Source organism: Bubalus bubalis, chromosome 5 (genome assembly GCF_019923935.1).
Source record: "Bubalus bubalis isolate 160015118507 breed Murrah chromosome 5, NDDB_SH_1, whole genome shotgun sequence".
Classification (NCBI taxonomy): domain Eukaryota; kingdom Metazoa; phylum Chordata; class Mammalia; order Artiodactyla; family Bovidae; genus Bubalus; species Bubalus bubalis.
The window spans coordinates 13,488,564-13,502,604 of record NC_059161.1 but is presented as its reverse complement, the minus strand read 5'-3'; the positions used below and the strand labels follow the sequence as shown (position 1 = coordinate 13,502,604).

At 37.1% G+C, this 14,041-nt stretch overlaps 1 protein-coding gene across 3 annotated transcripts in view; it reads left to right on the top strand.

The window, feature by feature from the left end:
* The window catches only part of ODR4 (odr-4 GPCR localization factor homolog), a 36,655-nt gene extending 32,569 nt beyond the window's left edge, over positions 1-4,086 (top strand). For all 3 annotated transcript variants that reach the window (XM_025285470.3, XM_006060527.4, XM_025285471.3), the window contains 2 exons: positions 2,532-2,642; positions 3,774-4,086. In XM_025285470.3, coding sequence (XP_025141255.2) covers positions 2,532-2,642; positions 3,774-3,841 — 179 coding nt within the window. In that variant the 3' untranslated portion in view covers positions 3,842-4,086. The remainder of the gene's footprint in view (positions 1-2,531; positions 2,643-3,773) is intronic.
* The last annotated feature ends 9,955 nt before the right edge of the window (positions 4,087-14,041 follow it).

The window sequence follows — 14,041 nt, the reverse complement described above, 5'->3', positions numbered from 1 at the left end:
CAATTATTTCAATAATTTTATGTGTCATCCTTGTAAGCACAGCCTCATGGATGTGCACACAGTATCAGTTCAGTTCAGTCGCTCAGTCGTGTCCGACTCTCTGCGACCCCATGAACCACAGCACACCAGGCCTCCCTGTCCATCACCAACTCCCAGAGTCCACCCAAACCCATGTCCATTGAGTCTGTGATGCCATCCAACCATCTCATCCTCTGTCGTTCCCTTCTCCTCCTGCCTTCAATTTTTCCCAGCATCAGAGTCTTTTCAAATGAGTCAGCTCTTCACATCAGGTGGCCAAAGTATTGGAGTTTCAGCTTCAACATCAGTCCTGCCAATGAACACCCAGGACTGATCTCCTTTAGGATGGACTGATTGGATCTCTTTGCAGTCCAAGGGACTCAAGAGTCTTCTCTAACACCACAGTTCAAAAGCATCAATTCTTTTGCACTCAGCTTTCTTTATAATCCAACTCTCACATCCGTACATGACTACTAGAAAAACCATAGCCTTGACTAGATGGAGCTTTGTTGACAAAGTAATGTCTCTGCTTTTTAATATGCTGTCTAGGTTGGTCATAACTTTCTTTCCAAGGAGTAAGCGTCTTTTAATTTCATGGCTGCAGTCACCAACTGCAGTGATTTTGGAGCCCAGAAAAATAAAGTCAGCCACTGTTTCCACTGTTTCCCCATCTATCTGCCGTGAAGTGATGGGACTGGATGCCATGATCTTAGTTTTCTGAATGTTGAGCTTTAAGCCAACTTTTTCACTCTCCACTTTCACTTTCATCAAGAGGCTCCTCTTCACCTTCTGCCATAAGGGTGGTGTCATCTGCATATATGAGGTTATTGATATTTCTCCCAGCAATCTTGATTCCAGCTTCTGCTTCCTCCAGCCCAGTGTTTCTCATTATGTACTCTGCATATAAGCACACAGTATATTGGGATACATAAATGTCTATGAAAGATATTTCATACCCAAGCAATAAGATATTTTACTTTGAATTTAAACAGTATTTACTGTTTCTCACTCTGCTATTCTCTAATCTTTGCAAATATTTATAAAGAGATCAATATGAGGTACAGTTGATCCTTGAGCAACATGGGGATTTAAGGGCACTGACCCTCCCATAGTCAAAAATCGCATGTAGCTTCACAGTATGGGCGGTACCTTGGGCTTCCCAGGTGGCGCTAATGGTAAAGAACCCGCTTGCCAGAGCAGGCAGACTTAAGAGAGGACGTGGGTTTGATACCTAGTTGGGAAGATCCCCTGGATAAGGGCATGGCAACCCACTCCAGTGTTCTTACCTGGAGAATCCTATGGACAGAGGAACCTGGTGGGCTACGGTTCATGAGGTCACAAAGAGTCAGACATGTCTGAAGTGACTTAGCACACACGGGCAGTACTGCATCCATGGATTCAACTGACCATGAATCATATATATTTAGTGGGAAAAAAAAAGTCACATGTAATTAAATGGATCCATGCAGTTCAGACCCATGTTGTTTAAGGATCAACTGCAATTGCTTTCTCTAGAACAGCCCCCTGCTATTCCCTCTTGAGGCAAAGGAAGGAGAATGGCTCCGGGATCCACCCATGCTTCAACCAGAGTAATTCTGCTTTCATCTGTTTCACTTACTGGGATTTCCTGTCACGTACCGGGAATTCCTGCCTGATTTTTTAGCACTAGTTTAAAAATGAAAACCATTTGTCTGTGTGATCCCTAAGAATGTTTCAGTTCAAAAACTTTTAGTCAGTTTTAAATATCAGCTAGGCTAGCCCTCACAAATTATTGTCAGCATAATGAAGTAGGAAGAAAACTTGTACTTGAATCCTCATTCTGTTGCTTATGATGCTCACATATTCACTTAGTGTCCCAGATTTTATTTTTCAGCTGTAAATGAGATAATGTACATACTTTGCTTAACATGTAGTTGTTTTAAGCTCAAACTAGTGATCACATTTTGCTTATATATTACAAATTTCAGGTGATCTAACTTTTTATGTAAATATTTTAGGTATGTAAGGTCTGTCCCATGGACTGTAGTTTGGCCCATGGGTTAGTTTGTCAGTCCTTGCTTTTGTATTAATATATGATTGCTTAGAATGATTAATTGCCAGAACTATCAATAAGTATATTATAAATTAATTCTAGTTAAGAGAGAAGGTTACCCTGTCTGTGTAGTTTGATTTTTAGTATCAGTTTATCTCTGCTGTCATATGGTAATCAGATTATAATTTGTGGACATCATTCAGAACTAGCTCTGTGGCTCTTTGGCAATCAGTTATGAAAGCACGTAAAGTATTTTAAAAAGTATATCAGTCTGATATATAGTCCATAAAATTTAGTTCACCTACACTCAATAAAGAGCAAATTGTTATTTTAAAATCAAGTTGAAAAAAATAAAATTTTTAAAAAGTCAAGTTGAAGGAAAATGAAGCTCATTGTGTGTTTTTTATAGTGTTTTTCAAAGGTTATTTTTAAATGGTAATTATTCCCATCTTGCTTAGTATTTATTATTATCTTCTTGCAGCCTGTATAAGTTCCTCTATGGATACTGAAGCTTCATTGGATAACCCAGATGATGAACAACCAAAACAGCCAATTAAAACTACAATAGTGTTGAAAATTCAGCAAAACATAGGTATTATATTTCTTCTATAACATTGAAAAGATGATATCTTGGACTTGTGTTTTCTTGTTACTATAAAATTATTTTCATTTTGTTTTCTTAAAAGAGCTAGATTAAGCTAGTATTTATTGAGTGCTGTGGAAAGTGGTGGAAAGATTTATAAATAAAGCATTGTCCCAAGTGCTTTCAAAAATGACACTTCCTATTAAATGTTTTGGTGTTTTTAGAAGAAAATTATGTTGAGTTTTGGGGAACAACAAGTATAGTAGTGCCAGTGTTTTCCAAATTGGTGTTCCCAGGATTGCTATTATGAAAGATTTTGATAGATATTCTATGAAGAGTCAAATTCAAATCTGAAAATTCTAACGCACTTTAATTTTAAAGTTTCCAAGAAGTATGGTGGTCACTTTACCATTTTTCAGACTTACTGATAAAAGAACATGTGACCTGTTGCTTAGTTAAGACTTTCGGTTGACTGAGAGTTAGAAGCCAGAAACTTCAGTTATTTTTCATGTCACTTAACTCACTAGGTAAACTTAATTACCTAAATTTTTTGCACCTGTGTGTGTGTGTCTCTTGACTACTATGGTCAGTTGTTTGTTTTTTAACTTAAAATGCTCAGGGAAAAAATTAAAAATAAAAGTTGCCAACATAAGCTTAATAATTTTTAGATTTTAGTTTCTGTGGTTTTTGATAGCTATATAAATGACTTTCCATTGTGATGTCTCTTTGGTTTAAGCTAAGTTGCATGAGATGGCATGGCTGAAATGTCAATATAAATATTCGTAGAAGCCTTTTAAAGTATGTCTTAGTTTGTCTCTTAGATTGTCTCTTAGATGTGTATGAGTGCATTTGTGTATAAGAAAAGACACTTTAAAAAAAAAGAAAAGAAAAGACACTTTTATTTTAAGGGGTCAGTAGCAGTCCAACCTTTGTAAAATATATTTTTGACTATTGCTATGTTTTGCGCTAAGATTTTGCTGGCTTTCAGTGTCTGTGTATGTGTATGCATACGCATTTGTGTCTGTGTATTGTTATTGTTGTTTAGCCCCATCAGTTGCCTGCATTTCAAAGCCTAGGAGCAGTTAAGCCTTTCTTTTGCTCATTCCATTTCCATTTGTTTTGTGTTTGTTTCACTTTTAGGTGTGATTGCAGCATTTGCAGTTGCAGCCCTTGCTGCGGGTATCTCCTTTCACTGCTTCAGTGATTAGGTTGAGGCACAGAGAGCTTCCTGATCATCCAGAGAACAGTGACCAACAATTATGAATCTTAAAGATGCAAACAAGCCATCTGCATTTAAGACAACAGCAGCCAGATCTGCTGCCAGATTCCTGTTAGATGTGTTTCTGACTAAAATGAAATCACCAGCTGCCTTGTTTAGCCTTGCTTCTATAAATTATAGGTGGCTCAGGCTTCCAAGAATAAAGTTATACATCTAGATGTAAGTTGCACATAACAAATCGTTATTGTCTGTTTTTTAAAATGTTCGAAATAATGGTTTATTTTCATAGATTTTAGTTTTGTAGACCTGAACTACATATTGGTCAGGACATTGAAAATTTGAATAGTCAAGGAAGGGTGTCTGAGTATCTTAGTAATAGAATAATAAGAGAAATTTCTACAAGATGGGGCAACAACTTATTGGATAAGTTTGTACTTTGTACAGTCAGTTCCAAAATACTGATTGAGTTCCGATTGAGAGGTAGGAAACCTTTCCATACCTCTTTCAATGAGCAAGGATTGTCATAAATCATGAGCTTTCTCAGGTTATCTCAGGTATATCAGGTTAGTATATCATATATTAAATGAGACTTTTGCTTCCAGTAGTACTTTAGGTACTGCAGAACAACTAGATCTTGAATAAAATCTCCTTTGAATCCATTAATAGGCTCAAAGAAGGTAGAGGAAATCTCTAAGAACCATACCTCTATTTTCTATTTCCTGACAGAATGAATGCATTTTGATCTGTAAATTGTGACAGCTCCATTAGGCCTAAGTTTGGCAGTAGTTGCCTGGATGACAAATACCAGTTGCAGCATTGCCATATGCCGTTCTCCTCAGACCAGAAACAAGGAGATAAATCTGAATCTGAGATGCCCCATGCAGGACCCCTGAAGTAGGCCTCAGTTTGCAGTACCCTATAGTTCCTGGTAGAAACAAGATCTAGGCCCAAGATTCCCATAGATTAAAATAAAACAATACTATTTCATGACTGGAGATCACCAGGTACAAGTGGAAACTGGCTATTAATAGCATGACGAAAAACCCATAGAAATAAACTTTGGACTCACTTTTGCAGGGTTTCCTCATCAACACACATAAAGGATGGAACCACAGGCAGATCTGAAAAAGAAATGAAACTGCTAGATAAGAAATATATTATTTGCAATTAAAAAAAAAACATGTTGAATATGATATTAACTCAGCTGAATAGTCAATAAACTGGAAGCTAGATACAAAGAAATTACCCAGTGTGCAGCAAGGAGAAAGAAGGTGCTAGAAAATAAATATTAAGGAGAAGGTAAGAGATGTGGAAGGAAAAATTATGAAGACTAGAAGTACTAGCAGGAGAGAATAGAGAGGATGAAGTGGCAATATTTGAAGAAGTAACAGAATTTTCCACATTGGTTGGAAAAACACAAATTCATAAATTCAGGAAGCACAATATATCCCAAGCATATATAGATGAAATCTAGGCCTAAACTCAATATATTATAGCTGTGAGATATCAAACAAAAGATTCTTAAAGCAGTCAAAGTGAGGAAAAGATCATCGGTGAAGGCAAGACAGAACTTCAGAAGGCTTCTTGATAGCAACAGGGACTCCAAAGATGGTAGAATAGTGGCTGTAAAATTCTGAGAAAAAAAATTAGCAACTTGGAATTTGTATGAAGCAAAACTAAAATAAAGCTACATTCAAATAAAAAACAGATTTTACCATTAGTGGAACTTCATTAAAGAAATGGCAAAAGGATGATCTTCAGGAAGGAAAATGATTTCAAAAGGACAGTCTGAAATTAAAAAACTAGTAAGCAAATAAATGAAAAACATGTAAATCAAAAGTGTTTTTTGTATAAAACAATTGTAATGAAAGAAGTGTTTATAAGAAGCAAAATTATAATTAAATAAAACATTTTATGCAATATTAATGTGGACTTTTAAAATAGGATATAATTGAAAAACAGTAATAACTTATAAGATGGGAGGGGAGTGATTAGAATTAAAGTGTTCTGAAGTGTTTTATTATTCAGAAAATGGATTAAGATACTATTTAACTTTGAAATTATGTTAAATGTGTATCATAAAATTTATAACTGTTAAAATAATAGATATGAAATGAACAGTTCAAAAGAAAAAATTTTAAATATGGAATAGGAAGACAAAAACTCAATACAAAAGGGAAAGAAATTAGGGGTGGAGGAGGGACAAAATTAGTAAGATAATAATGATAACAAGTCAGATAATGAAAATAACTATGAATAGGCTGCTGCTGCTGCTGCTGCTGAATAGGCTAAACCCAGTTAAAAACATTGATTCCATTTTTTTGAAAATCTGGTATAGGCTGGATTTTTTTAAAGGATGAAAAAGATGGGCAAATAGTGAAAGAAAATATATGTAGCTTTGGTGCTATCAAATCAAAATTAGAGTTTATGATAATATTATTAAAGATGGAGAAGACCTCTAAATAATGGTAAGAGGATCAATTCATTAGAAATATATATATAATTTTAAATTTCTATATACTTAATAAAATGGCCTCAAAATGTGTAATGCATGCTTGCTAAGTCACTTCAGTCGTGTCCAACTTTTTGCAACTTTGGGTGGTAGCCCACCAGTCTCCTCTGTCCTTGGGATTCTCCAGGCAAGAATACTGGAGTGTGTTGCCTCCAGCGGATCTCTTGACCCAGAGATCGAATCCACATCTCTTATGTCTCCTGTGTTGGCAGGCAGGTTCTTTACCACTAATGCCACCTTGGTGAAGAAGAAATAGACAAGCTATGTACTACTTACTCAAATGGAGCAGAAATCAGAAATTTTAACAGCTCTCAGTTACTAACAAATCAGACCAAAAAAAATGAAGGCACAGATTTTAATAATGCAATTAACACTATTGATTTGATGACCACGTTTAGAATGATCAACAGAGAACATTCTTCTTAAGCATTGTGTTTTAGCAAGAATTGGCCATTATTAGGTATGAAGTAAGTTACAATAAATTTCATGAAGTTGGTATTAAATGAATAGAGATAAATTAGAAGTTGGTTATTTTAAAAACTAATAAAAGTTATTTTTTAATCATGGTTTTACAAGATTAAAAAAGCTTCATAGATGAAAGAAAAAAACATACTTAGAACCTAATCATGTGTTACATTTGGAAAAACTGGGTGATGCACCAGAAGGTGCACTTAGAGGAAGATGATCTTAAATGCTTAAAGGCTAAGTGTATAACTTAGGGAAAGGTTGACAGAATAAACACAGTATAAAGCAGGAAGACACAGGAAAAAGGAGGAAATCAATGAGTTAGAAAACATAGAATCACAATGTCAATGTTGTTTTCACGACAAAATGGATGGGTGTATTTGAGTAAGAAGAAGACAAGTCTAAACAACATAAAGATTGAAAATGGGGTCTTAACCTATAGCAGAGATGACAATGAAGATTACCAGGAGCATTTCTAATATGTTTGAAAACTTAGACAAAATAGACCAAGGTCTAGCAAAGTATCTTTCCCTTAAATTGGCTGAAGAAGAAATAGACAAGCTATGTACTACTTACTCAACAGTATTGAATAGAAAATACTTTTAAAATTTTTGATAAAGAACATCCAAATGTTTTACTTCCCTTTCCAAGACTGTGCTATTTGAACGTTTCATGCAAACTCAATAGATAATGAGGGAATACTCTTCAGCTTACTTTACAAGGCCCATGTAGTTTTTATTGATACTAGAATCAGACATTTGGTAGGAGAAAAGAAAATTGCAGACTTACAGCACTTCTTAACACAGATCTGAAAGTCAAAAGCATTATTGATAAACTGAATTCAACATTATATAAAAAGTATAATGCATCATGATGAAGTTGTATACATTAAAAATCAGGAACATGACAAGGATGCCTATTATCACACAATTTCTATTCATCATTGTCCTGTAAGAAAAAGAGCAAAAGAGAAATGGCATTTTAAGAGGGTGTGACTTAACATATGAAAAGATGTTTAATTTCAAGTGATCAACTAACTAAAAGACCACAATGAATACTATTTTACATCCAATAGATGGAAAAAATAAGAAATACGACAGTACTGATGAAGAAGATGCACATCAAGAAGATTTCTAAAGGTGGGGTTGTAAACTGGTACACTTTGGAAAGCAATTGGACATTATCTTGTATAATTAAGCATTCATGTGTTCTAAAACCTAACCATTCTACTCCTGCATGTATACCTTAAATTCGTGCATATGTGCGCAAGAGTACATGTGTGGGAATGTTAAGGCAGCTATGTTCGTAGCCACCACTGACAAAAAAATAAAAAGTTATAGGTTTTGTAATTTTACTTAGCAGTGAGAATGACCTGAGAATAAAGGAAAGATTAATTAAAGCAAGCCTTAGAAGCCTACGTGCAGTTTTATAAAGCTTAGAAACAAATCTAAGCTATATTATTTTGGAATACATATATTTGTGTAAAAGCTTTTTTTTTTTTTTTAAGTAAAAGAGCTCAACATTCAGAAAACAAAGATCATGGCATCTGGTCCCATCACTTCAAGGCAAATAGATGGAGAAACAGTGGCAGACTACTTTTTTGGGCTCCAAAATCACTGCAGATGGTGATTGCAGCCATGAAATTAAAAGACGCTTACTCCTTGGGAGAAAAGTTACTTTGCCAACAAAGGTCCGTCTAGTCAAGGCTACAGTTTTTCCAGTAGTTATGTATGGATATGAGAGTTGGATTATAAAGAAAGCTGAGCACCGAAGAATTGATGTTTTTAAACTGTGGTGTTGGAGAAGACTCTTGAGAGTCCCTTGGAATGCGAGGAGATCCAACCAGTCAATCCTAAAGGAAATCAGTCCTGAATATTCATTGGAAGGACTGATGTTGAAGCTGAAACTCTAATACTTTGACCACCCAATGCGAAGAGCTGACTCATTTGAAAAGACCCTGATGCTGGGAAAGATTGAAGGTGGGAGGTGAAGGGGATGACAGGATGAGATGGTTGGATGGCATCGCTGATTCAGTGGGTATGAGTTTGGGTAAACTCCGGGAGTTGGTGATGGACAGGGAGGACTGGCGTGCTGCAGTCCATGGGATTGCAGAGAGTCAGACATGACTGAGAGACTGAAATGAACTGAACTGAAAGGAGCATGTAGTAAGAATTCATGGTTACCATTTCAGAGTGAGAGTGAAGCAAAATAGAAAGATGAGAAGAAACAAATGAACCAATTAGACAATATTGGTGATGTTTTAGTTCTTGGTTGAAATGAGCTTTTTTAATTGAAGTATATTTGATTGATTAGTGTTGTGTTAAATTCTGCTGTAAAGCAAAGTGACACAGTTATATACATGTATACATTCTTTTTTAATATTTTTTTCCATTATGGCTTATCCCAGGAGATTATATATAGTTCCCTGGGCTATACAGTAGGACCTTATTATCTATCCATTCTAAGTGTAATAGTTTGTATCTATCTCCTAACCAAACTTCCAGTCTGTCACTCACTCCCTTCCCCCCCATGGCAAACACATCTGTTCTCTATGAGTCTGTTTCTGTTCTGTGAGTCTTGTTTCTGTCCGTAGTCTGTGCCATAATTTAGATTTCACATGTAAGTGATATTATGTGGTATTTGTCTTTCTGAATGACTTCACTGAGTATGATAATCTCTAGTTGCATCCATGTTGCTGCAAATGGCATTATCTTTTTTATGGCTGAATAATACTGCATTGTATATATGCACTGCATCTTTATCCATTTATCTGTTGATGGACATTTAGCTTGTTTCCATGTCTTGGCTATTGTGAATAGTGCTGCTATGAACATAGGGGTGAATGTATCTTTTTGAATTATTGTTTTGTCTAAGTATATGCCCAGAAAGGGATTGCTGGATCATATTGCAACTCTGCTTTTAGTTTTTGAGGAACTTCATACTGTTTTCCATAGTGGCTGAACCAACTTAACATTCTCACCAACACTGTAGGAGGGTTCTGTTTTCTGCACACCCTCTCCAGCATTTGTTACTTGTAGACTTTTTAATGATGGGCATTCTGATTGGTGTGAGGTGTAGTTAGGTTATTGTAGTTTAGATTTGCATTTCTCTAATAGTGATATTGAACATCTTTTCATGTGCCTACTGGCCACCTCTGTCTTCTTTGGAGAAATATCTGTTCAAGTCTTTACCCATTTTTTGGATTGGGTTTGTTTTGTTGAGTTTTGTGAGCTGTTTGCGTATATTTGGAGATTAAGCCTTTCTTAGTCATATCATTTGCAAATATTTTCTCCCACTCCTTAAGTTGTCTTTTCATTTTTTTTTTCTTTTTATGGCTTTCTTTGCTATGCAAAAGCTTGTAAGTTTGATTAGGTCATATGTATTTATTTTTTGAAATGAGTTTATTGATCATTTTATATCCTTAATGATGTTAGCACATGTGTTGCTTTGATTATTTATTACTAACAAACCATCCCTAAACATAATTGACTTGAAACAACAACCATTTCATTTTTCAAATAATTCTGAGTCGACAGGTATCATTGGCTGATTCTGCTCTAAATGGTGTCTAGAGCTGTGCATGGGATTTTCTAGACAAAAATACTGGAATGGGTTTCCATTTCCTTCTCCAAGGAACCTTCCTGACCCAGGGATCGAACCTACATCTCCTGCATTGGCAAGTACATTCTTTACTATTGAGCCACCAGGGAAACCCCGGTATAGTAGTACAGTATTTGTTTTGATTTAGTCACTAAGTTGTGTCTGACTCTTTTATGACCCCATGAATTGTAGCCTGCCAGGCTCCTGTTTTTTAGTACTTCCCAGGTGATGCAGTGGTAAAAAAAAACAATCTGTCTGCCAATGCAGAAGATGCAAGAGATGTGGGGTTAATCCCTGAGCTGGGAAGATCCTCTGGAGTAGGAAATGGCAGCCCGCTCCAGTATTTTTGCTTGGAAAATTCCATGGACAGAGGAGCCTGGCAGGTGACAGTCCATGGGGTCACAAAGAGTCAGACACAACTGGGCACGTGCATGTGCGCACACACACGCACACACACACACACACACACACACACACACACACAATTTCATAGGAGGCTGATCAGGCTTGAAACATCCAAAATAATTTATTCACATGATTGGCTATTGATGCCGGCTGTTTCCTGGGTACTCAACTCTCCCACCTCAATTCTCCACGCAGCTGTAGTTCTGTCATGATGGCTGGATTTCTTCCTATCATGATGGCCGGAATCCAAGCAGTAGCATCCCAAGTGAGAGTTCCAAGAAACATAGAAGCTGTAGGTTCTCTTGAGGTCTTGGCTTGAAAGTCTCAGAACATCACTTTCTCTACATTGTTCTCTATATTGTATTGTTCAGAAAACTAATCTACAGGATAAGCCTGGATTAAAGGGGAAAAGGAAGAAGAAATTTTACCTCTCAGTGGTTATGTATATGCAAGAAGAAAAAGGCTTGATGGCAGCCATCTTTGGAAATTAGTTACCATAATATGCCCCTGGCTATAGCAGTTCATGTTCCTGACATGTGGAAAATGCATTCACCACTTTCTCAAATACCATAAAATTCAGGCTCAAGGCTCATAATTTTGTCTTCTGAATCAGTTTTAGGTATACATGAGCAACAATTGCTGCAGTTTCAATCTAAAGATTGGAGAAGGAAATGGCAACCCACTCCAGTATTCTTGCCTGGAGAATCCCAGGGACAGAGGAGCCTGGTGGGCTGCCATCTGTGGCGTCCCACAGAGTCGGACACAACTGATATGACTTAGCAGGAGCAGCAATCTAAAGATGCATGAACTAAACAACCAACTTTTCTGCCCCTGCTCATCCAGCATACAATGGCGAGACAGGCAGTTGACACTCTTGTTCAAAAAGAAGGGAAATTGGAGGTACAGCGCAGTAAATGCTCCATAGTAATTCTGAACTTAAGTTGGGCATATGTCTAATTCATCATGTTCTGTGAGCAGAGAATGTGTGTCAATTAGGACCTAATTCTAATCCCTTGGGAGTGATTTTCAAAATTGTGGCTCTATTCTGAGTCCTTTTCCATGAGACATAACAAATGTTTGAAGCTGAGAACCTTTCTCAACTTGCTCCCTATTCTTAAAGGTTTAAGGCTCAGAAGCCTCTTTTTATTTTGAACGATCTCTCCCTTTAAGACTAAACTGATGTAATTCCTTTAAAAATACCTTTTATTTACTGTGAAGCAAATTATCCATTCCATTATATAAAAGGCATGCCCACGAATCTGTTCAAGATGGACATTGCTGGGGTCCAGCCCCAGCAGGATCTGGGGGTACCCTCAGGATGACGGCTTAGGCGATAAGGATAGCAAAGTGGAGAGCAGGGCTTGATCTTCCTTGATAAACACAGAAAGCCAATAAAGCTCCTGTGTTCCAAGGAGTCATCCTGAAAGAAGAACAGAGAAAAGGAGGGAAAAGGAAAAAAAGAACGACACGGGGAGACCCAGCTTCGGTGAGCAAGACCCATAACTTTATTTTCAAAAGGAACTTTTATACCTTGACTTGTACATAGAGGGAAATGAAAGATGCAAAGTCATACAGAGTCAGCCCAAACATTACCTCTGTTTTGTCTTTATCGAAACCAGGATTTTTTCTGCATACATTTCCCATAAACAATGTTGTGTACATTATCTTCTGGCCTTGGAGGCCTGTGGACATTTTATGACCCTTTTTTGATAAAGGCTGTTCAACCAGAAAACTTGTTTTCCCTTAAAGTGTTTCTTCTTTATTTCTCCCAGCCTCAGAAAGTACTAAACAGAGTTACATTCTCACGGAGCAAAGGTGCAGTAAGTTACAATAAAGCAAGAACCAATTAGCTCAAAGGTCTGATGTGGTTAATTTCAAAGCTGCTACTTGTTTTTCTTACATTCCAACTATGTTAACTAATGCACTCCCAGGTGCACAATGGATAAGGGTTATGGGCACTTGGCAGCAAGCATTGGCCCAATAATGAAGCCCTTTACCAGTACTATCTATTCTAATAATTTTTCATCCCTTAAAGGACTCGATGCTTGTTAGGACTTTTAGAATGTTTGGGCTTCCCGTGCCTCTCAAGGTTGGGGAGTTGTGAACAATCATGTGTGTTAATTGCAAGAGTATGGATAAACCTGTCAGGCAAGCTAGAATGCCAACAGAGGGGTTAAAATAGAAATATTCCTTTCATGCCCAAGAGACTTATTAACTAAAGCCCTAAGTTGACTTTTTCCAGAGAAAGGTGGTCAGGGATAGTCCCCTGTTAATGTCAGAAGAGTTTGTGAAAGGCACAAAATAGTAAGACAGATTCTGGTTTTGGGGTAGATGCTCAAGCAGATTCAGGGGGTCCCTCGAGGCCTGATCTGCCTTTGCCTGTCAGGTCTCTTCCGCATGACCTTTGTCATGGGTGGGATCTCCCGTGGTGGCTCCCAGCAGGACATCTCTCTCTCCTCTGAGCTGAGATTCAGGGCACTGAAGGACAATACCCTTGAAAATCTTAGATACCTATTGTCTAGGTTAGGGGACTACCATCTGTGCTCATATGATTCTTAGAAGTCTTTTTGTCTGGCTAAGAGATCTATGAGTTACTGGCTTAAATATTTCCAAAGTCTTAAAGATTATTATAGCTGCACCCTTGATCGTAACTTACCTTGATGGCATGTTTCACTAGCAGCTCCCTGGCTTTGATCTTTGCCCACAGGGCATTTCCTTCTTGAGAAACTCTTGCTATCTGGACAAGGTGTTCTGGGGCCTTTGTGTTTTTTATAAAATTTTCTCCGAAACTGAAGTTTCTTATTTAGTTCATCTCTTTCTTCTCATGTTTGATCACGGCCAGTTAAATCAGTTGGCATTTTCAGTATTCTGCCTGGAAATCTCCTCAGCAAGATCTACAAGTTTATTAGGTTACTTCTCCTTAGCAATTTTCACAAGTTTATTAGTTCTATATTTCACTTTATTGCAAGGGAAGTGCTGCCTTTCACAACGAGGGTTGCCATTTAATGACAATTTCCTCTAGCCACCCTTGTTTCCTGAAGATTCTACAGCCTCCATTTCCTTCTCAGTTTCAACGTTAAAGATACATGTTCAGTTTTGGGCCACTAGAACCCTTAGTGACTTAGTGACTGAACAACAACAATGATAGTTGATTACCAATGTCGTTTTAGTTTTAGATGTACAGCAAAGTGATTCAGTTATACTTGT